Source organism: Rhea americana, unplaced genomic scaffold (genome assembly GCF_003343005.1).
Source record: "Rhea americana isolate MKP2758 unplaced genomic scaffold, rheAme1 scaffold_14, whole genome shotgun sequence".
Lineage (NCBI taxonomy): Eukaryota > Metazoa > Chordata > Aves > Rheiformes > Rheidae > Rhea > Rhea americana.
Window position 1 is genome coordinate 3,736,052 of NW_028185483.1, and position 21,610 is coordinate 3,757,661.

The 21,610-nt window shown below is 43.3% G+C and overlaps 1 protein-coding gene across 1 annotated transcript in view; it reads left to right on the forward strand.

Annotated features, from left to right (window-relative positions):
- The first annotated feature begins 13,740 nt into the window (after positions 1-13,740).
- Positions 13,741-21,610, forward strand: part of LOC146599404 (guanylate cyclase soluble subunit beta-2-like) — a 23,918-nt gene continuing 16,048 nt past the window's right edge. Inside the window, exons 1-3 of the mRNA XM_085298690.1 lie at positions 13,741-13,906; positions 15,213-15,334; positions 19,666-19,725. Coding sequence (XP_085154816.1) covers positions 13,741-13,906; positions 15,213-15,334; positions 19,666-19,725 — 348 coding nt within the window. The remainder of the gene's footprint in view (positions 13,907-15,212; positions 15,335-19,665; positions 19,726-21,610) is intronic.

Sequence of the window (21,610 nt, forward strand, 5' to 3'; positions counted from 1 at the left end):
CAGCGCGGCGGCTCCTGCGCCGCTCCGCAACCTGAGCCAATTTTTTTCACCCCCCTCCCTCCGCCGTTAATACCCCGCCTCGTGGGGTCCGCGGTGGAGGCGCTTCACAAAAGGGGGATACCGTGCGCCTCTTCCTGCCTCTTAGCGCCTTGAGGTTTCCCAGATGTCCACCCTGCCCCCCTGAATCGTGCCACCCCCAGGCGTATCCCTCCGTGGAGACTCGTACAGTGATGCAAGACATTTGTTTTCTCTCCAATTTATTTACGTTTTGTTTTTCTTCACCACAGTACATGCCCGAGGAATGAGGCTGCCATCTGGGGCAACGCTTGCATGAGCACCGTGCTAAATATAGGTCATTCAAGAGAGGACAGCTGCTGCGAGAGGGAAGGATGTTTTCAAAATGTCAGATTTTGTAAGTCAGGAGCAGCTTAGTGCCTCTGGAAGTTAGGCTGGTCAAACAAAAGAAAATACAGGTCCCGGTCACCAGGGACTGACTGAAAAGCTAGTGGGTGAAGTTGAAATCTGGGACAAAACATGACTCGCTCAGGTTCCCCTAGAGGAGCTATGTGACATAACCGGGAAGAGAATTTCTTCTGGGTGACTCTTAAACCATCTTGGGCGTCTTGCGATGTCCGTTTTTTTATCCAGCTCCACTTGCTTCTCTTCCAGTGTTTTCCTGCAGGTGTGTGTACGCTTTGCAGCACGTGCCCTCAGAGGTGACATACCTGTCATAGCTAGTCCAGCTTCTGCAAAAGTAACTTCATTTTTTGTCTCTCTGTTTGTTACAACCACTTCCCCTTGAGACTATGCATGCTTGTATACGCGATTTTTTCTTAATCTCCTGATCTGAATTAAGTATACGCCTAGAGATGATATTATATAACAGCAGCAAAATAAACAATGATTGCAACATGACTTTGCAATACCAACCAGCCCTGCTCAAAATAACAGTATAGTGATGAAACAGAAAGGATGTTATGAGAACGAAAGGATTACAGTTTATCAGTATGAAGAATATGGCTTCCATATTGTTTCAAAATAATTTGCATATCATTTCTCCTCCTATGTATTTCCTTTGCCAAATGAGGACAATATTTTATTTCAATGGAATTAAATTCCAAATATTTTTTTCTATAATGGTGAAGATCAAGTCATTTGAAAAGTTTTAGTTTTGGCTCTTGTGAAAACAGCGCAAAACTAAAATAAACTGCAAATTTGTCCTAATGCAGAGTTTTCATTTTGAGAATGTTGCAAGAGTGCATTGCAATAAATTCAATATTGTTTTGAAAAAGAAAAACTTTACCAGAAACAGTTTGTTTTTGAGGAACTGGCATTTCTTCATTCAGAAAAGAAAAGGAAAAATTGCTGAATTTCCACTGTATCCGTTACTGCAGATTATTCTAGATAAAGTTTTCTAATGTCTGCTTCTGTGCTTTCTTGCACAGAGGCTTTATGCTTATGGCAGCCCTGGACCATCAGTCTCTTGCCTTCTGCTCGTCCTAGTTGCTGCTAACATACGTTTTTATCTAAGGGTCTGGAAAGTGTAGAGTCACCCTTAGTCACTCCTCAGCTCAGCATGGTATGCTGAATTAACAGTAAAACTACTCTCACACCAAGTTCCTTCAATACTCATGCCAGCTAGCTTAATTTTACCCCTTAAGCCTGTAGATCTAACACACAAGGATAAGCATATTACTAGTTTTTATATTATTATTATAAGCTGAAATTGCTGTCTGAAATGTCTCCTTATGCAGATTTGTGATCCGTTGGAGCTATCTGCCATACAGAAATGCACCATGAGCTCCTCCTTGCATTCTTGGGGTCTGTTCTGTGACAGACCTATGTGGAAAAAACTACGGTCTCTTCAGTGCAAGTTTTCTCTTTCCATACATAATCTACAAAATGAAGTTTTGCTCGAAATTAGGTTTGCGCTCACACAAAGGACTATTTTAGAGGTTCTTTAGGTGCTTATAATGTTAACTATAGACTAGTTGAAACCAGAAGGATGAGCGGAAGAGGACAGATTAGCACAGGAAGAGCTAGCCACCCTATTGCTTACATGGGTCATGGCAGGTATTTTACATACATACTTTACTATCTTCAGTCAGTCCTGCAATGAGGTAACGGTTCTTGTGAAAAACAGTGGTCACCCTTGAGCGTTCAGGATTGTGCATGTTGCAACAACCTTAGTCATGTTTTCCATCACAATGATATTTTCCATCACCAATCACAATAACATGCAGATTTGAGGTATGAAGGCCTCCAGAACAATTTATACTGTGTAGAGAAAAACTCAAAGTATGCAATGTATGCAAAGTGGCCATTCACGTTTTTGTTTGTTTGTTTGTTTTTCCCCTGAGATCTTCTGGCCTTTTTTCCTGAGCGGTACTGAAGATGCTCAGGTGCTTGGTAATCCATACAGGCCTTTCCATCTGAAAGACATATCATCACCAATCTGCCAGCATGAGAAGGATGACCCTTTTCATTGATATGTTGAACCTGAAGGTGGTAATAAGCCTTTAATTGTTTAAAGACTGTCTTTGCCATCTGATTTAGCACTTACCTTAGTCATGCAGGGCAGCAGACATATTAGACAAATGTGAAGAATATGCTGCATTAGAATAAATCTTAATTAACATCTTTATAATCAAGCTGTTAAAAGCTGAACATGGTTATTGTTTAACTTATAGAAAAATGTTCTTATAAACTTATCTTAAATAGTGACTTTTTCCTTGTTAAGGCTTGATCATCCTGCACTGAAGCCAGCAACTAATAATATTTTGAAGATAAGCATCACTTCCAAGGAATCACACATACATAACTTTTCAGGTCTTCCTTACATACTCCCCCATCCTCACTGCCTTCAGTGATACATGACTACTGAAAAATACAAGTATAAAGAAAAGAAAAGGTTTCTATCACACCAGGAACAGAATGACCCAATCCTGATCCCAGTGTACATAAATGCTTGAATGTAAACATCTAGATAAGCATTTCAGGGCTTGACCTCACTCTGTAAGGTCCTACTACAGGAAAAGAAATAAAATAGCATTTGCATACAGGTGTGGGAATAAGAGTGAGTTCTCTCTCTTTAAGGTGCAGAATAAAGGGGTGGGCTTTTTAAATTTTATTTATTTATTTATTTATTTATTTATTTATTTATTTATAGCTATGTGCCGGCGTCACCCTGCATGTGAAGGTTGCTTTCAAATTTGCATGAATTATATGTGAAACAGTAACCATATCTGTAAGTCTTTCACTTCCCATGTTACTATTTTAGGAGATACAATAAACAAATCATTCTTTCCATCACCACTTCTACAACCTAGGGAAAAAATGTGTATTTTTTCTAACAACATAGAGCCATGCACCCGTAAAATAAATATCAAATGAATTAACACAGATTGATTTTGAATACAGTGCATTGAGGATTCTGACAAAAGTAATTCTACCAAAACCAGAATTTTATTCCAAATCACTGAAAGAACAACAAAGCTCAGCACAATCAGGTAAATATACATTTAGTGCCTTGTCTTAGTCCCTCCGCTACAAATCAAAATGATATCTTATTGATTGAGCCCATGTATAAGGTGCATAGATTATAATAGGTACAGGATGGATAAGGTCTTGCAAAAACATAAATATTCAGAAGCATGATTTATTAGGACACTACTATATTTCTCTTCAAAGAAGCAGGACAGTATCAAGGTGGATTCTTTCACATAGTTTCTATACACCTTGAGACTTTTTCTTTTTTTTTTTCCTGAATATTGTGAATGAAGAAAGTTTTTTTTGTTTGTTTTTTGTATTTTATTTTTCAATCTCCATCACTGCTTCAGAGGACTTTATGGAGGGGCATAATTCAAGGCAATGAAGCCACTAGAATATCAGGTAGCTCTGTAAATTTTCACTTAACTTGCTTTCTTTTATTCCATGAACAGAAATAATGTAAATATTATTTGTTGTAAAAAAACCCAAGATGTTTAGTTCTTTGTTTTTTCTTTTCTTTCCCCATGGGGGTGACTGAGAGCCCTGGGGGTGCTGGGGCAGGCTGTGTGCACCGGGCTGTGGGCGTGCAGAGGGGCAAGGCAGACTGCTCCTGGTGCCAGCACTGCCAGCAGTACCACCTGCAGGACCGCAGTGCCGGAGCTGCGCGGCAGAGCCTGTCTAGTCCCCAGTTTAGGGCCAGGCAGGGTTTTTGGTTGTAGAGCACTGAGCCTGAGGTGCACAGAAAGAAAGCAGGAGGATCAAGTCATTTGCTTGTTCCCTCACAGAAACTCTTTGCTTAGAACATTTGGTTGGGCTGTGTCTAAATTTAAAAATTCTTTCACATTTAAATGTCACGACAACTAGAGTAAATGCTAAATATGACAGTCTAAACAGTTTAATAGTTTGAAAATTAAAACAGACAAAAATACGTTCAAGTACTCTTGCAAGCAGGAAGAAAAAGAGATGTTCAGGTTTTTCTCAAGTCTATTCTATCTGTCAGTGACCTAACTTAACAGGCAAAAGCTGTGCTGATGTGTGTAGCTTAACCCGGAACCCTTAGCAAATTATGTATCGCTTTCAGCCCCATCAGCCAACCCGGCAACAGACTTCACCACCGCCTGGTGAAACAAGATCTGCCACCAGCTCTGGCCGGCTCCGAGTGGACTGTTTACGCTCAGTGCACCTAAGGCTGGCAGCAGAGATCATGCGGTTGCTGTAATAAGCACATCATGTAGTGGCACATTTTAAAAACAGGTCTAACCAGCCAATGCACATAATAACAAAAATTAATGCTGTCCAACCAGCACTGTCTTCCCTTTCAGTACCTGACCCACTTCAAGATTGCTGGAATAATACATGAAGTCCTTAAGAGATTAAGTTCAGTCTCCCTCCAAGTGCAAACTCATGCCTGCAATGCGTGGCTGTGACTGTCATCTTGCACAATATGCCTGCAAAACACAAGCAGATTGGTAGCCTGTAATTCACCAGCACTGCAGCTTCCCTTATGGTAGCAATTGCAGTAATTACTATACAGTCACTTGCTTTTATACCCTACCTTCATCTCTGTCAAAGAAAGACCACAGTAGTATAACGTAACTGCACAAATGCCTGCACCCTCGCTGCACTACAGAGGAAGCTATCACACTGACAAATGATAGACGCTTACGTTACAACCCCATTTTCTAGCTGTGAGACCGCTGCTTCAGCGTCAAGCGGAGAGTTTCACGGTAGTGTGATACAAGGCTGCTCAGAGCAAGTCTCCTGTGCAAGATTCACGTTACATCAGTTGCAAACAACCGTGAAAGCTGCAACGGTGCGCTACGACGAACGGTTCAGGTTCAGAAATTTTTCCTACCACATAATTAAAATCTGCTCTTAGAGGCAAACAACTGTGTATGCAATGTGTCACAAGGCAGCCTGAAAGGGGCAAACGCTTCGAAGTACTCACGGCAAATTTTCAGAAAAAAAAAGTTACAGACTGAGGAAGAAAATACTGTGCACAAGCCCAAGTGAAAGTCAAAAGTTTGCAGCAGTACTACATAAATCTTTTTTTTTTTTTTTTTTTTTTTTAAGTTTTAAAGACGAAAAACTCAATCAGTTTTTAAAATCATGCCGTACAGAAATACCAAAAGGTTAGAGGTGGCTTAATCTTGGCATGTAAAGTACCTATATCAGAAAGCAGTGTAAGTTCAAAAAAGATTAACCTCTTAAGAAGGAAGATACACAGCTAGACAAAATATTCGGAAGGTGAAACAAAATTACAAACAAGTAACACTGAAGGTGAGTATTTAAAACTGCGTAAAGAGGTGACAATCCTGCATTTTTGACCCTGTCCATCGAAGCTTGGTAGCTTTCTAAACACTAATTCACAGTCCAAAGAGGCTGACTTTTGTCAGGACTGGCTGGTGCCACGTTCTTCGAAACGGAAGCCCCCCGTTTAGTGAGCTACTCAGCAGCAGCAACGCCAACAGGAGCTCTTGGCACCCGGCAGAGGTGGAGGAAACAGGCCTGTTAAGTAGCATTCACCTACTGCTTTGCAGTGCTGCACATGACACCGGCTGGGAATATGTCCTCTGGGATGGTCAGTACAGTTTTGGTCTTGCAAGAGCTAGATTCTCGGTGCCAATTCAGTTTCTTTGGAGCTGAGGGAATTTGCTTTGAAAGTCGAGAGAAAAACACGCTTCACAGTTTTCACAGTTACACACACCAGAAATTATTTCATTTGTGGCTGTTTTTGGCTTTCATACCCCAGCTAGTTTGACGTTTCACATTAGTTAAGTGACAGAGAATTAGTCGGCATGCATGCTTAACTGCCTGTGTGTTTGTGGCCATTTCACATTCAGGCAAAGGGGGCTAGAGTTGCCTCATGGGAATTTCCTCCCCTAAAATATATACATTGTTTACAAAGTTACTTCTGCACAAGAGAAGCCTCTAGTCAGATGTAGTTTGCATACTTTCCAGATTCTTTTTACTGCCATAGGAAAAAAAGACAAACACAACAAAAGCCAGGAGTAGCAAAGTGGCTAATCTCTAGGCTGGGGTCAGGTATTTACTGGAGAAACAGCTGTGCCGGTTCAAGAGGTGGTTGACACCCAGATGTTTGACATCACTCCCCAGTGGCTGCACAGTCAGCCCTGTTGCAGGATAGACAAGGCTGTTTGAAAAAAGTTCCTTGTTCTCCACACTCAGATAACTTCTACTTACTAACCGTGCCGCCTTTGCACTGGAGCATGTGAGGAGCGCTCAGACGATGCATCCTGACATCGGAGCTGTACCAGGAAGCGGGTAATTTCCTGTTTGTGCATGGGCATGGCCATTTTCAAATGCCACAAAGCCGTCTCTGCGATGCTCACGTGACCGGAGCTCAGCACATACTCACTGTTTCGGCGGCTCTTCCAGATCTGGCTCTGCAGGTGAAGGATGCCAGGCCTCCGGCACGGCTATTCCCAGGCGCTCCTGCTCTTCCTGCAGCCCCACGGGCCGCAACGGCGCTGCTGCAGACCAAGCGTGCCGGCCAGCGCAAGCCCTTCTTCGTCAGCTAGCTGCGCGTGCCTGAAGCCAAGCAGTGTGCGCCGATTCTCCCGATACAGGTTTTTTGGCACAGTTGCACAGGAGGCGACTCTTGGCTATGGTGAAAATGCAAAAACGGAGGTAGAGGGAGCAAGATTTTAAATAGTCTGAGGTGTCTGCAAAGTGGATAATTGTGCATGACCACTAAGTATTTAAGCATAGTTGCATAGTACAGCTGCCCTTTTTTTTCTTTTTTTAATTCTGCATAAAAGCATGAGAAGAGTCCATGAAAATCACAACTATCCTTCAGCCTTCTGGTTTTTTGAAAAAAGAATTTCATATAAATTTGTTATCATGGTACAAAGTCTGTTAAAAAATCGCTTTTTGTATTAGACTCAACCTTACGAGTTGACAGCTGTTAATAGGCTGAAATTGCTAACATTTCTGAAGATATTAAAAGGCAAAGGGCAGAAAAAGCAAGACCATAAAAGGGTGAAGAGTTACCTAGAGTAGAAAAAAAAAATCTGTATCTACATTAGACCATTTTACCACCATGGGAGTACCATTTGCAAGGCTAAATCTTCCTAATATAGATGCAGTGTGTACTAACTAAAGTTCACTGTTACTAGTATAATATAGACAAGCCTGCTGTGCTGATGAAAGAATTTGAACAAATAACAGCTTTTCCAGGTGACACAATCACATTTCTTAGTGTTTCTTTCTGGTTCAAATTCTTTCTAGGGATTAAAATCTGTTGTGGCCAGATCTCAAGTTTTATTTGGCTCCAGCTACTTGTATAGGGCATGTTTTATTCATGTGATTATTAAAATCACTACTTCAATTTGAAGTGCTTTTAGAGAGTCTGCAGATTCTACCTATATTGCATAAGCCAAAAAACATTCCCAGATGAATTACATTGCCTTTAGCACTCTCAAAATTAATTTTTATTGTGTGTATCCATGATATTCCTTAATTTGAAAAACTTTGACATTAGTATAAAGAAAATGTGAATCTGTACTATATTTCTATTTCCGTGTGGAGAGAGAATACTAGCAGTAATTTAATACCAACAAAACAAATTATTTCTGGAATACGATTTTCTTCTTTTCAGTTTAATATGAATATCTGCCATGTCTAGCTCAGAGCTGAGGAATAAACAATCCTGCAGATTACTGTCTTGTAATCTCCTGCTTCTCTTGTTCTTCTAATTCAGAAGTTATGACAGTTACAGATAGGCACGTACTAGCCCCAGAAACCCTTTTCGACCAACGACGCGGATTCAGTTGTACAGACTGCTTCACTGCTTTCTGCTGGTTTCAGGACCTTAATATAGAAAACAAAGTAGTGGTGAAAAATTACAGAACAATCATAATATTTGGGGCATTTTCAAAATGTGAACAATTTTATTTTTTGCATTTTTCCTTTGCATCCAGGATATCTAATCCCTGGATGAGACTCTACTGCGTGGTGCTTAGCCCGGCGGCAGGAGGCAGCGCCGGAGAGCAGCCCCCTGGCCACGCGCCCACCGACGAGGGCACCCCGGCACTGAGCCCCCTTTGCCCGAGTAGGGTCGCCACTTCCCTGCGCGTGGGGTGGCACGTGGCGGGCAGGAAGGGCCGCGTGCTCTTCTGCAGAGCCATGGTTCGGCACAGAAACATGTTTCGGCAGAGCCCCACGGAGAGGCTGAGTCCTGCCAGAGCGTCTCAGACCGCGCTAGCCCCAGGGCTGGTCTCTAGCCCGTGCTGTCCAGACCGGGCTTGCGTACACGGCTCTTTGCTAAGTCTCCAGCCGACGTATTTCTGAGCGTGCCGCCCAGCACCTCTCCCAGGAGCACGCAGCAACCGAGCAGGGCTTCCTTTCGGTCCCCTTTTGTCTTTCAGAATGTCAGTTTTGGCCAAGGTGCCCAGCGTTCCCTGCGAAAAGATCAGCGTCCTTCTGTGAACTTGCCTTCAAGCCAACCGCCATTAAGAAGATTGTTAATTAACTTACGTGGGTTTGAATTCACCTTAGCTAAAGGCTTTCGAGAAGTCTCCTCCTCAAAATTTCAATTTTTTTAATCAAATAGGCATCTTACCAGAACAAGAATTTAATAAATTTGCATTAATGAAAAGCAAGCAGGTTGAATATGAAGTGGAAACTCTTGTCTTCAGTACTAGGCCGCTCAGGAAAATGAAATAAATTCTAAGATGGTCCCAAGTTTTTTTTAGAAATAATAGGAGCAGTTCTTGCTCTGTTTAAGCCATTTTGTTGTTGAAATGCTATCGAAGTGTAGCTACTCCTGGCCGTCGGACAACAGCCCAGCAAACCTCGCTTGCTTTGCAGATTTCGTAAAGCCAGGAACACCAGCGACTCTTTCTGCCAAATTAGGCCATGTCAGCTGAACGGAAAGGTGTAAATCCTCCCCTCTTGTGTATTCACTGCCTGTAGCAGTTCTCAGGACCTGGCAGTTTGAAATTGCCTGCTATTAACAACTAGAAAAGTGTGGGGCAGAATGCCAACTTCTAAATTAAACAAACAAAAATCCTTTTCTAGTTGGCTTTAAAGAGAGACGTATATTTCTTTCACACCTAGTGTTCAATATATAGTCAAGTTTAAGTGAGTGGCTGGAAAGGTACCAAAGATTTATATACACTTATATTACTAGAAGAAAGACTGCATTTTTGAACATTTCCCAAAAACCTAGGAAGACATCCCTCTCTCCAGCTCTGGGCCAGCTGGGATATTAAGAGTTGGGAAGACTTTTCTTCAGAGGGGAAAGTCCTAAAGATCATTTCACAAGCCCCATCAATTAGGCTAATGCTGGCCCAGTTGCCTTCAGAGAAACACAGCTAAAGAATTTCACAACCCATTAAAAGGCTGGTTATTTTATTGTAGATTTTCACTCAGGGAAAGTGGCTTCAATTTTTTTTCTTTTTCTTTTTTTAGTCTTTGGATTTGTACTGTTTGACATCACACAAAGTCTTTATTTAAATATTTTTATTGCCCTTAATAACATATTCCAAGCAGCTCTTCACCGTGAATATATAAACAAAATAAACAAATAAACAAGCCCACCTCTGAATGGGAGAGAAATGATTAAAAAGAAATGATTTATTGAAGTTTTATGTAACATATGGCTGATACTTCATATACAGGAAGTGTGCTGTTACTTAACATGTTAGGCCCCAGTAAAATACAATACTGGGCTATGTGAAGAGTGACATATGTTAGCTCCACACAAGAAAATACGTATAGATGCCTATGAGAAGGAATGCAATAATACACTAAAGTTGCTTTTTAGTATTAGTAGGAAAGCGTCCAGAAAGAGAGATGAACATCATCAGGCTCTGCATACCTTCTGCCAAACTCCTAGAAAACTCTCTAGGAAGCCAGTATGCTTTGAGAAGAGCTAAACAGCTGAAAACTTGTATAGTGAAATGGATGCTGTTCTTTCCAGATGGAAAATGACCCACATTGCATGATTCTATGACCCTCCTATTAAACATTATAGGATAGTTCATGAGCTTATACTAGAAAATGATTTGTTTCCAAATTTTGGCAGGACATGCTGATTCACTGGCTCTATAAATCTTCATACTTATGCATTTTTACGCTTCAGCATTTAGTCCTGTTAAGCTGGGAGAAGGAGCGTGCTGGTATGCATCTCACGTGCTGTTTATGCCCTGTGCCCACTGCCAACAGCGATGGGCTGCTCAGACCTTACAATCAATTTGCTCTTATAGTTGCTTGATTCCTATCACAAAGTCAGTGTAGGGAAGGTGGTGGAGAGGAAATTTGCCTCCTTTCTTCTGGTACAAGGGCTGTTATCAATATTTTTATTACTATGAGTGTTTACATGCAAAACGAGACAGATACCTTCCGTAAGTCAACAACAGAACAAGATCTCAACAACAGCAAGAAAAAACAATCATAAGCATCATCCTTTGAGCCCTTTCCAACAGCTTGTTCAGAAAACACCTCAGATATTCTGAAAAAGGCTGACCACCAGCAGAATATACCCAACCCATTTTAAGACATATAAATTAAACTTAGTTGGTACTTCAGACAGAAGTTTCAGCTCCTGTCTTAGAAAAGTTAATGAAGACAACAAAGACATGTTATTTACCACCAAGACATCCAACATTTTCTAGTCATAATTCACTAGAGCCTGAATCATCAAAATGCTCTCTCTTCACCTCTCATTCCACTTTTCCTTTCTTTCCTCCTCATCAAAAACAAACAAAAAACCAAAAAAATCCAAGCCAGACTTCCCTGCATAGAAATCCACACCATATTATCAGCCCTTTACATAATTACCAAACTCTTTACATGTGTCAGCATTAGCTTACAAAATGATTTTTAGGATATTCAAAACTCTTTTCACCAGCTTCTGTTATTTGTCCTCCTGTGTGCAGCTGTCCCAAAGATCGAGCTCTTTGGAACCGCCAAAGCACTAAATACAACCCTGAGCAGGGCAGCATGCTCTCGCTGCTGTAAGGTCATCATTTGTGCCAGATGTTTTCCTTAAATATATATGTGTATATACATACATACATGCATATATATATACACACACATATACACACACACACACGTATCAGTAGAGAGTTTTACTTTGCTTAACAACAACACTCAGCTTAAGTCCTACCTCATCATTCATAACGGTGTACATATTATAGGCATACGTCTTATGGAGGCCTTTTAAACTTGAAACTTAAACATGCAATTAGGCTGAATACGCCTCTCAGATCTTAGACATGAAATCCGCTGGAGTGCAGGTGCTGCAGGTGGAGAGCTGTGCGGAGCTGTCAGACATGGCCTTTGCTTGATTGTAGTCATCGTCGACAGGAGCTTCATGCACAGTCTCATTCCTGCAGGCAGAAGGAAAAAGGGTGTTTAATTTAAGCTGTTAGGAATTTGACCATTAGGGCTAGATTTTACTCACAGTCATTTGTCCTTGGTATTATGTTAAGGGTGAAATGCTGAGGATTTTGCTCTGTGTTTTAATGAAGACTTGTGGCAAGGGCAGAAATTGCTATTCAAGAATTTCTCAGGCCTACAAGAATGCTTTGGCTTGAGGGATTGTGCGTTCACAGACAAAGATGACCCAGTAAAATCTATTACTTTTCTGTTGCTCATCAGCAGTAGTTCTATGAATCAAGAACTCTGTTGGGTAATCCTGCACCTTAATTATATTTTGGCGACATATATGGATTTGAAAGATTCTTCACTATTACCTTGACAGCTAAGGCTGCTGGTGCTGGATAACTGCTCAAATAGCTCCGCATCATTTTCCTTTTGTTACAGCATTGTGCAAAGAAATATGTGCAATACACAAGAAGATGGAGTGGTCCTATGAACAGCCCTCTGCGTGTGGGAAAATTTCTCCAGATAGTTATCTATTAGAAAAAGTCCTTGTCAGAACAGCATAATGCTAGGGCACTGTGCACAGTCCCAGGAGGCACCTTGCTATGCAGGAACAGGACATGTTTTGGCATCAGAATATTCCATCGTTGTTCCCACTTCTTATCCTCAGAGTAGAGGAACTGAGCTGTGGAACGGAGGATATTAGCTTAAAAAAAAAAAAAAAAAAAAGCCCTCAAAAAGTAGCCTAATTATTATTCAGTTAACAATTCTCTCACCTTAAGCTTTGGAAGTGAGCACTCACATCTCTTCCTAACTGAAGAGGCTACACTTGAAAGCGAGGTCAGAGGAGGTGTGCAGCCCTTTCCCCAGGAGCCCCACCACGTCCCAGGCACGAAGCAGCTCCGGAATTGTTGGTGACTGCACGCTGCTGCACGGCCAAAACGAGCAAAGAGCCTGCTGGCGTGGGGAGGCAAAAGAAAGCCCGTAACCGATGGAAGTCAACGTAACTTCAGAATTTGTCATCTGAATAGGTGACCCTTTAGAAGAGCAACTTTGAAAGAGTCGTTGCTGTGGATTGGGGTTGGCATTACCTCCTCACTGGCTTTTTGTTTTCAGCTGTAGTTAAGATTACGCTGGCTAGCCTATACATGTCACTGGACAGCAGGATTGCCATTGTTTTTAAGGTATTACACCATCAGACAAGCTGTTGGGACAGAACAGCTGCACAAGTCGGAGCTAGCCTCCTTCCAGTTAGCTGCTTAATGGTTCTGTTTCTCAGTTATAAACTCCCTCTCGCCAGTTTTAAACCTGTATTTATTTACTTCAGCTAAAAAACAAAGTCCAGAATGTAATCTGATGACCAAGAACTTTGGAGTCACGTGCTAGACTATCTTCCCTGTATCCCATTGCATTTCTGTTTTCCTTTTGGAAAACGTGAACAACGTCACTCGCTGCCATCGCAAATACCACCTGTACAACGCTTTGAAGAGGTGGTACAGTACACGGCAATAACTGATGTTTATACAGTGTACAGGACCCACCGGGTAGAAATAAATGAGGACTTTAAAGCTAATTAACAAGTTGGTTTTAACGTATTTCTCACAAACGCCACTACCGGTAGAGCGCTGTCCGGAGGCCGGGTCCTTCGGCCTCCTCGCCAGGCCTGGCAGCGTTTTCCCGCGGTTTGCACGTGGCGCGCACCGTGACCTGCTGCGCCGCGCCGCACGGACTTCCCCGTCGAGCTTCCCCCGGAGCTGGCTGCTTGCACTGCTGCGCTTCGCCTGTGCTTGGCGGGCGTCCCCTCTCCGAGGAGGCCGTTCTCTCGGGGCGGCAAAAGGAAGGGAGAGGAGAAAAGAGGGAACCGGGCAAACAAAGAGCCAGCGAGTGAGCACGGCCATGGCGCTCTCCTTGAGGGCTGCAGGCGCTGCTCTGGGTGCACCAAAAGGGACAGATCCCTCAAGCAGGAGCACGAGCCCGCCTGCTCTGAAACAGTTACAGGCACACAAACAAAATACGGGAGTTCGCAGTCTCTGTCCCGAAGTCAGCGTTGCACCTCGGAAGTGTAATCTGTATTACAGTGTATTTCCTGTTTCACACATTCGCCTGTCTACCTCATCCCTCCTCGCTAATTCCATGGCCACATCTCTCACTCTAGCTCCTTTCCCTTCTTTTCTGAAAAAACAAGACTTAAGATTTTCCTCGCTTTTGACACAAAGGGCGCCTGGGCAGTCGCAGTCGGGAATGAGAAGCAGCGCTGACACACGCACAGCAGCATGGGGCTGGCTGTAATTGCAAACAAATTTTGAAAAGGCTGATGACCTGCCCAGATCTGGGCAGTCTTCTGCTACCCCCAACACCAGGACAATGCCAGTTTCCAAGTGTATGACAAGTCTACACTGAAGCATGGGACACACTTAACTGCCTAGATCTGATCCTGCAAGCAGCCTAGAGCTCAGCACAACACATTTACCCTGCCTCTCAGACAAGTTTTACAGTCTTCTGGTTGCTCCAACTAAGCTGCTACATCCAGCTGGGGTACGGCTAGCTCAGGCATAGCAGAAGGGAGCACAGATTTAAGTTCTTATTCCAAACTGGGGAACTCGAGCCCTTCAATAAACAAAATAGTCCATCTTAAAATGAAAGAAAGATGTCCATTCCCTAGCTTTGTTCATGGAGAGACTTTATAGAGACATTTTTATTCACATCAGGATGGGCCAAATTGTGTATGGAAGACACTGTATTTAGCAAAACTGATCATCTGAGGAAAAATCAGTCTCAAGGGGAATTGCTTGAAATCTTAAATATATATAGCACTGCTAGTTCTAATTTTAATATTAAAAATCTCAGTCTCAGTTGTTATAGATTACAACTACCATGCAAAAAATGCAAAACCATGCACAAATCCTAAACAAGAACAAAGATTGTTCTGGAGACTGAATTAACTTGCAAGGGTTATTGGACAGATGCAGTACATCCTAAACGGAACATGGCACAACATTTTCAGTAGGCAGCCTGGACTGCTACCACTTTTTTTCCTTATTAAGGTGTCTTTTGTTACTGATGATTATTATAATCAGCCATAGCAGAAGTCAGACAAACATCTGAACTTTTAGGTGAATCTTTTTAAGCATCTAATGATAGCTATTTTGGCCATGTTGTTCTGATCTGTCAGAGGAAGGACCTTCCTGCATTGCAATGCGAGTTCGTTGTATAAAGATACACAAGGAGAGCAATCCAGTTCAGAAGGTGAATCAGAGGAATCACGTTCCCCGTTTTCCTGGCAGCGTGGAGCTTAGCTCCTCTGCTTCACACATCATCCAGGCTGCACTTTTCTATCTGTTCATCGACTGGATACAGATCTGTTTTAGGGGTGAATGGAAAACCACACAGGTTTTTGAGTTATTCTCCCACGGGACCAAGCAATGCAACACCACTCTCACGTTACCCAGGAGAGCTGCCGCCTTCCCTGCCCATCGTGGACAAGCGGCTGGTGAGTCATGTGCTGGTTAGATCATTACCAACACCTCCAGTTTCGAAAAGGAGAGATTAGAAAGGAGATTACAATTGCAGGTGGAGACACAGGCAACCCAAGGCTAAGTCATAGTGTCTCGTACCCCTTGCTGCCAGGCTGGGCTGTGCCTGAGTTTCTGATCGTACCACCTCACCCCATCAGCAATAGGCAAGGCACTTGAACTCTCCAGTTTGCACAGCCTAGTACAACAACCAACTTGCTCTAACACCAGACCAGGCCTCCCTCACTCTTGGTCGTGGCATTTTTCCCTTTACAGGAGGAACTGCAGTCTCAGCCCCATCGTGCATCTCAAGATCCACTGGCATGCACTGGACAAGAAGGAAGCACTTCACTTTTTTCTATCTTTCTTTTCCTACAGTGTTTCCTTTCACTTTACGAGTATCTAATCTTCCTCTCCAGAACCTTTTTCTAAAGCCTTAGCCATCCTTGTTTCGACATTTAAAAACTTGGTAGCTTTTCTACTTCAAGGCTTTACAAATCTACAGTTTCCTTAGCACTCTCTGCAGCCTCCCTCATCTTATCATCACAGATTTCCACCCAGATTTTCCAGGAGAGTTCACCACTCCCTACTAACTTTAAACTCCAGTCACTTAAGCAATGCAAACCCTTACTATACCTCCCTGTTTCCCAAAGTGCATCACTGCCACAGCTTAGGTCCAATCCTTCTTGGGAATCATGGGAGCTGTAGTCCTCTGGAGGTTGAAACTGTGCTGCACTTGTCCCCCTCCAAAAGCTGTAAAGCAGCTCATTGCTGTCTACAGAAAGGGATGTTCAACTTCACCTTTTCACAGAATGGATCTGAGTATTTTTCAGGCAAATATATTGCACAAGATATAGCTTACAGATTCAAATCAAACAAGGAAAATCAGAGTAAACGTATGTTGGTGGTGGTGATACAAGAAACTTAAGTATGTTGTATAATTAATATTACTGCAAAACGTTACCAGAGGAGACAAAAAAGCAAGGAATCTGCATATCAGGTTGAAGGTGCCCAGGGAGCGTGGTGAAAGCCAGTGCAGAGGGGAAAGGCAGCCGAGGCGAGCGCTCGCCGGGAGGAGGAGGCACCTGCTTTGAAACGCGGCTGGGTGCAATGCAGCACATGGGAGAACTCACCCGAGAGGAAAGGGAAAACACCAACTTCTTATCGTACGAATGTGATTCATTAAAGATCTTCAATCTAGCTGTTACAGGTGTAATTAAGACCCAAGCTAAAGGAAACCTGAGTCCATCCTGTAGGAACAAAACCCACAGATATTTAATATGCCACAGTGGAGGCTAGCTGGATTATCATTTCCAATAGTAAAGCAGTAATTTTTAACAATAGTAAGGCCAAACAAAGCTAGTGTCAGCATTTACTAGTTATTGTTGCTTTAACATTATTGGGGCTGTGCTGTAAAATCACTCTGAGCTCTTGCACTGTAACCTTGAGATGTCTTGAATTACACACCAGGTTACAGGTGACATCAAGGCCTCTTTTCAAAGCCCAGGGAAGGTTAGCTAGTGGGACAGAAGACAAATGTGCTGCAAGCCCCTCAAACACAAGCTTGTCTATCAGCACGGTCAATGTAGGCTAGTATTAGATATTCCATCATTTGACACAAGTTCATTAAAGGCTGAAGTTACTGTCCCAGAAGAACAACTCAGAAAGCAATTAAACAGCTTCATAAGCTAGTATGTTCAAACTACGTGTCTTTGAAAACAACACAAATGCATTGCTGCAGCACCAAAGATCATTTGATGAGGCTTAGGGTTTTTTACACATTTTCGTGTTACCCTTTACCTCATTCTTCCAGTCTCCTGGATAACTGTGCTGTCTGTGATTACACCAGCAATGAATCTGGCCCAGGCAGCTGAGACAAATGAGCCTTTGTAGCTTGTTGCAGTGATGCTGAAGCTGGAATAAATTTCATTAACCAGCAATCAGAGGCCAAAATACAAGCAATGAGTTATTTTTCTATCTAGAAAATACAGATTTTGGATATTACCTGCTTGACTGCAAGTAGTGATACAAGAGACAAGCTCTAAAGAAAATCTCCGGAGGAATAAGCATGAGAGCTTTGAATCAGATGCTTCAGGCAGCAAATGTGCACACAGGGTTTGTGTCTCCTTTGCATTGCACATATTGTCGCTGATGCAGTTCTCACTTCCCCAGCTCGTAAGGGAATAATGCCGAGGAAGGAAAATGCCGCAGGAGCCCAGAGCAGTTCATGCACAGGAAGAGATTAGCTACGCGGGCAGCGTGCATGGAAAGACGAGGGAAAGGGAACGACGCCAAAGGCTATCCGGCTCTGTGAACAAATCATTCATTTCTTAAATTCTCTCCCCTTCAGTGTGGTAAAGGGCACTTGTGAATGGATTTTTGGACGTGAGCCGGTAACTTTGCCTGGCAGTTTTGCAAAGCTGATTTAAATACTATTGATGCAGTCTTCCAACTCCTCCGCAGTTTAACAGTTAACCAGAGGAAGTTCAGTTTTTGAGAGCCTTCTAGAGTACAAAGCCTGAACTAGTACAATTTTTTTTTGAAGTTGAGTAAGTCTGTATTAATGACAGCTAAATTTTACCCAGGGTCTTTAATAAGAATTCAAATGTAACTGTTGGGGTTTTAAAATATGTATTTTAAAAATTGTAGCCATTCAAACTATGCAGGGCAGTGCATCTTCTGTGTTTATTTTTATTCATAATCTAGACTCTCCATCAGCTGTCTTCATGGTTTGGTAGCATGAAGGCCTGGAAGCCTACCAATGCACATATATAAAGCTTCCTTTTTGGTTTCCTTCAGTAGAGGGACAGAATTTTTTTTCTCTTCAAGTCACTAGAAAGTCACAGTGCATGCTAATTCAAGACAAATGTGAACACATGATATCTGAACAAGGGATGGGAGGTTACATTTAAAGCAAGTGTACTAAAAAGGACTATGCACTAGGGGTCTTTGGTTGGAGAGATTTCTAGCAACCACTTGGAGAAAGTATTCTGTTACTGCTATGGTATTTTGGGCTCCAGACTGAAATGTTCAGAATGTGACCTGCTCAGACGGCTAAGTGTTATGCGGAGTAGTCCCTACACCATGGCAACTAACACATGGCTTTCCAGTGCTGCTATAACCACACAACAGAAAGAAAAAGACATAAAAAAGAGTATGTCCTTACATGCACAGACTGCAGATCTACAGCTGCATTCTCCAGGGTTGTAACCAGAAGTTATGAACTGCTGTATTGCCTATTTTCACTTCTCCTCTAATTGAAAACATGTGAATAAATTCTTACAGATAGCCCATCTATTTTGCTGAACCACCATAGACCTCAAGGATGCTTTTTACTACCAGCAAGGTACGAGTACAACAAAAGGCCAAGGGAAATTGGCTCAATACAATTGTTTTTGATGGGCATGGATGAATATCTTTCTAGCAAGGCCACAACGCCCGCTTTCCAAATTAATGGATCCTTCAACACAAAGGCAGAAGAAATATGAGATAGATAGATAGACAGATAGACAGATAATGTGCTCACAAATTTCTGGGAAGGTTGTAGACTCTTTCAGTATTAGCAGTACAATACTTGGCTGCTGTTCTGCTCTCTGGGGCATCACTTTTAGCAGTTCCTGAAGGACAGATACACACAATCAGTAGCTGACTCAGTCAGGCCTGGGCACTGAGCTGGTTTGGGGAAGAAGGAAAAGCTATTTGTAGGTGAGGACAACTGAAGACTTTCCAAATATACTTCAGCTGAAGGTATCTCCTGCTTTTGCAACAAGGCTCAGTCTCATAGGCTGGGAAAATAGCAGCCCAGTTCTGTCCCAGTTTATCTCTCCGCATTCACTCTATCCTTCTGCAATTCCAAAAACCCTCTGAAACCAAAGAAATCTTGCTCCAGCCTCTCCTTCCTATATCAAAACTGGACCAGCTCTGCAGCCCCCATGGAAGGTGGCTTCTGGCTTGACTGCCAGGCCACTGCGGTGGGCCAGCGTGTGCGCAGCACAGAGACAGCTGACTGCACCGTGCCAGGAGAGACTGTAATCACAGCACCAAAGCATGCAGACAGACTGAGGAAGGGAGTAGCGTTACCTTCATCCTACATGTGTTGCACTGAGATACAGAAGCAGGTAGGGTGTTCTGCCTGTTATTAAAAAGTGATGGTTACGCATAGAAATAACTGCTGATCTCCAAAATTTTATGAATTGTAACACTGATTACACCGTGCCAAGGGAAAAAGAAAACAAAAAAAGAATCACCTTAGAAGCGTGATTTAAGTTTTAAGTGTATTTTCTGTCTTGCTTTCTGTTTTCCCTTCTAGAAAGCTTCCGTTATCCAGCTAGAGATGATGAAGGTGACTGAAGACACATCACGGACAACGGTTGCGAAGGACAAGCAGTCCAATAACCTGCCTGCAAACAATCCTGGTTTGAAAATTCTTTAATCTAATCTAATAGTGACAAATAGTCCTGAAAATTAGTGGAATCAATTCACTAACTAAATGAAGGCCTAGACTTATAATGATAAATTCAGCTTCAGTCTAAATGTCCTTGTGGACCATGGTTTTTAATCTACAGTTATTAACTTGAATTTTGGATAGCTTATCTGAACTGCATCTCCAAAGTTTTTTACAGTTGCTTATCTTTGCTACTAAAAATCATTAGATTGTTTACTTGTGTCATGCCATCAATAAGAAAAGTAAAAGATACTAAAGCTTTTTATTTGCAGATCTCTCCAGTAATTCATGATTTCTAAGCCTGTAATCAGTATTTATACACATAAACAGTGATAAGCAAAAATATGTAATTCTTAGATGATATCGTACTTATTCCTTATTCCATGTTCTTTACTTTTAGCTTCTTAACTCATCTTTTCTAATATCAAATTATTTGCATTCATATCAACAGCAAGGGTAAAATTTGCACAGAAATCAGAGTGATATTGCATAATAAGTTACAGCTGTATTGATGACAATGACAGTCACAAACTCAAAATCCCATTATTTTTAGTTACTTCGTAGGTGTTATTAAACAGTCAGTCTGGCTGCGTAACGTATATGCTCATTTCTAAGGTAATTGAACTAGCATCACCGTCACCCTTCCGAGGGGGCGGCGCACGCCCGCGCCGGCAGCAGCTCCCCTCGTCCCAAGGGAAGCGCGGCGGGCCAGGTCGGGCCGCGGGGCGCTAACGAGCCGGCGTAATGCGGCGCGAGCTGCGCCGGGGGCCGCGGGGTCCCCGCAGACGGCGCCGGCGCCGCCCCGCAGCGTCCGCCCAGCTGCGTGAGAGCCGCCCGGGCTTCATCCCGAGAGCGGGCTGATCCCGGAGCAAGCGAGAAGGGGCGAGAAGGGCTACGCCACGTTTGCCAGCCCACCGCCCTTAAACGACGGCACCGAAAGCTCAGCTGGTGCCTTCCAAAGCTGCCAGCGCCACGGCGGTGGCATCCGGCTGACCAAGAGCCAAAACTCGTCTTCATCGGCAGCGAGAGCATTTTTCACAGACCAGATTCTCCATCTTAACTTGTCAGGATTCATCTTCAAAAGCAAGCTACAAAATATTCTTTGAAAAGTAAAGCTAGGAGCTAACACAATTCCGTTGGGTACTAAAACTCACGGATCTGTTGCATCTAAACCCGTTACCATAGTGCTGCCAACATCGCCACTGCTGTCCTTGCCTCACAGACGGGCTCCTCGGATCGCCTGCTCTCGTCAGGCCTGGCACAGCAATGTATTTTTCCAGAGTATCAGTCAGCCTAACAAAAGATGCTACTTTTACCTACAGCTCACACCTCTGCAGGCAATCACAGCTGTGGGGCACACCGTTACTGTTCCTGATCCGCTAAGAGCTGTTTGGAGAAAGTCCTGGAGAAAGAGGCCCTCCCCTCCCGTCATTCTCCCAGCTGCTGTCCCCAGCCACGTCCCTAGCAAGGCAGCTGGTTAGGATGGGGCAAGCCTGGCCACACCATGGGTGCCCAGCCCAGACACCACGTGGTGTCCAGCCTGGATGTGCCGTGCGCTGGGCAGTGCGGACGTGCCACGCAGTGTGCAGCCTGGCAGCACCGTGCAGCAGCCAGCCCCGACGCACCGGGTGCTGGGCAGTGCGGATGTGCCACACGGTGCATAGCCCGGCCGTGCCACGCGGTGTGCAGCCTGGCAGCACCATACAGCGGCCAGCCTGGATGCACCGGGTGCTGGGCAGCCTGGCCGTGCCACGCGGTGTGCAGCCTGGCAGCACCGTGCAGCGGCCAGCCCAGATGCACCGGGTGCTGG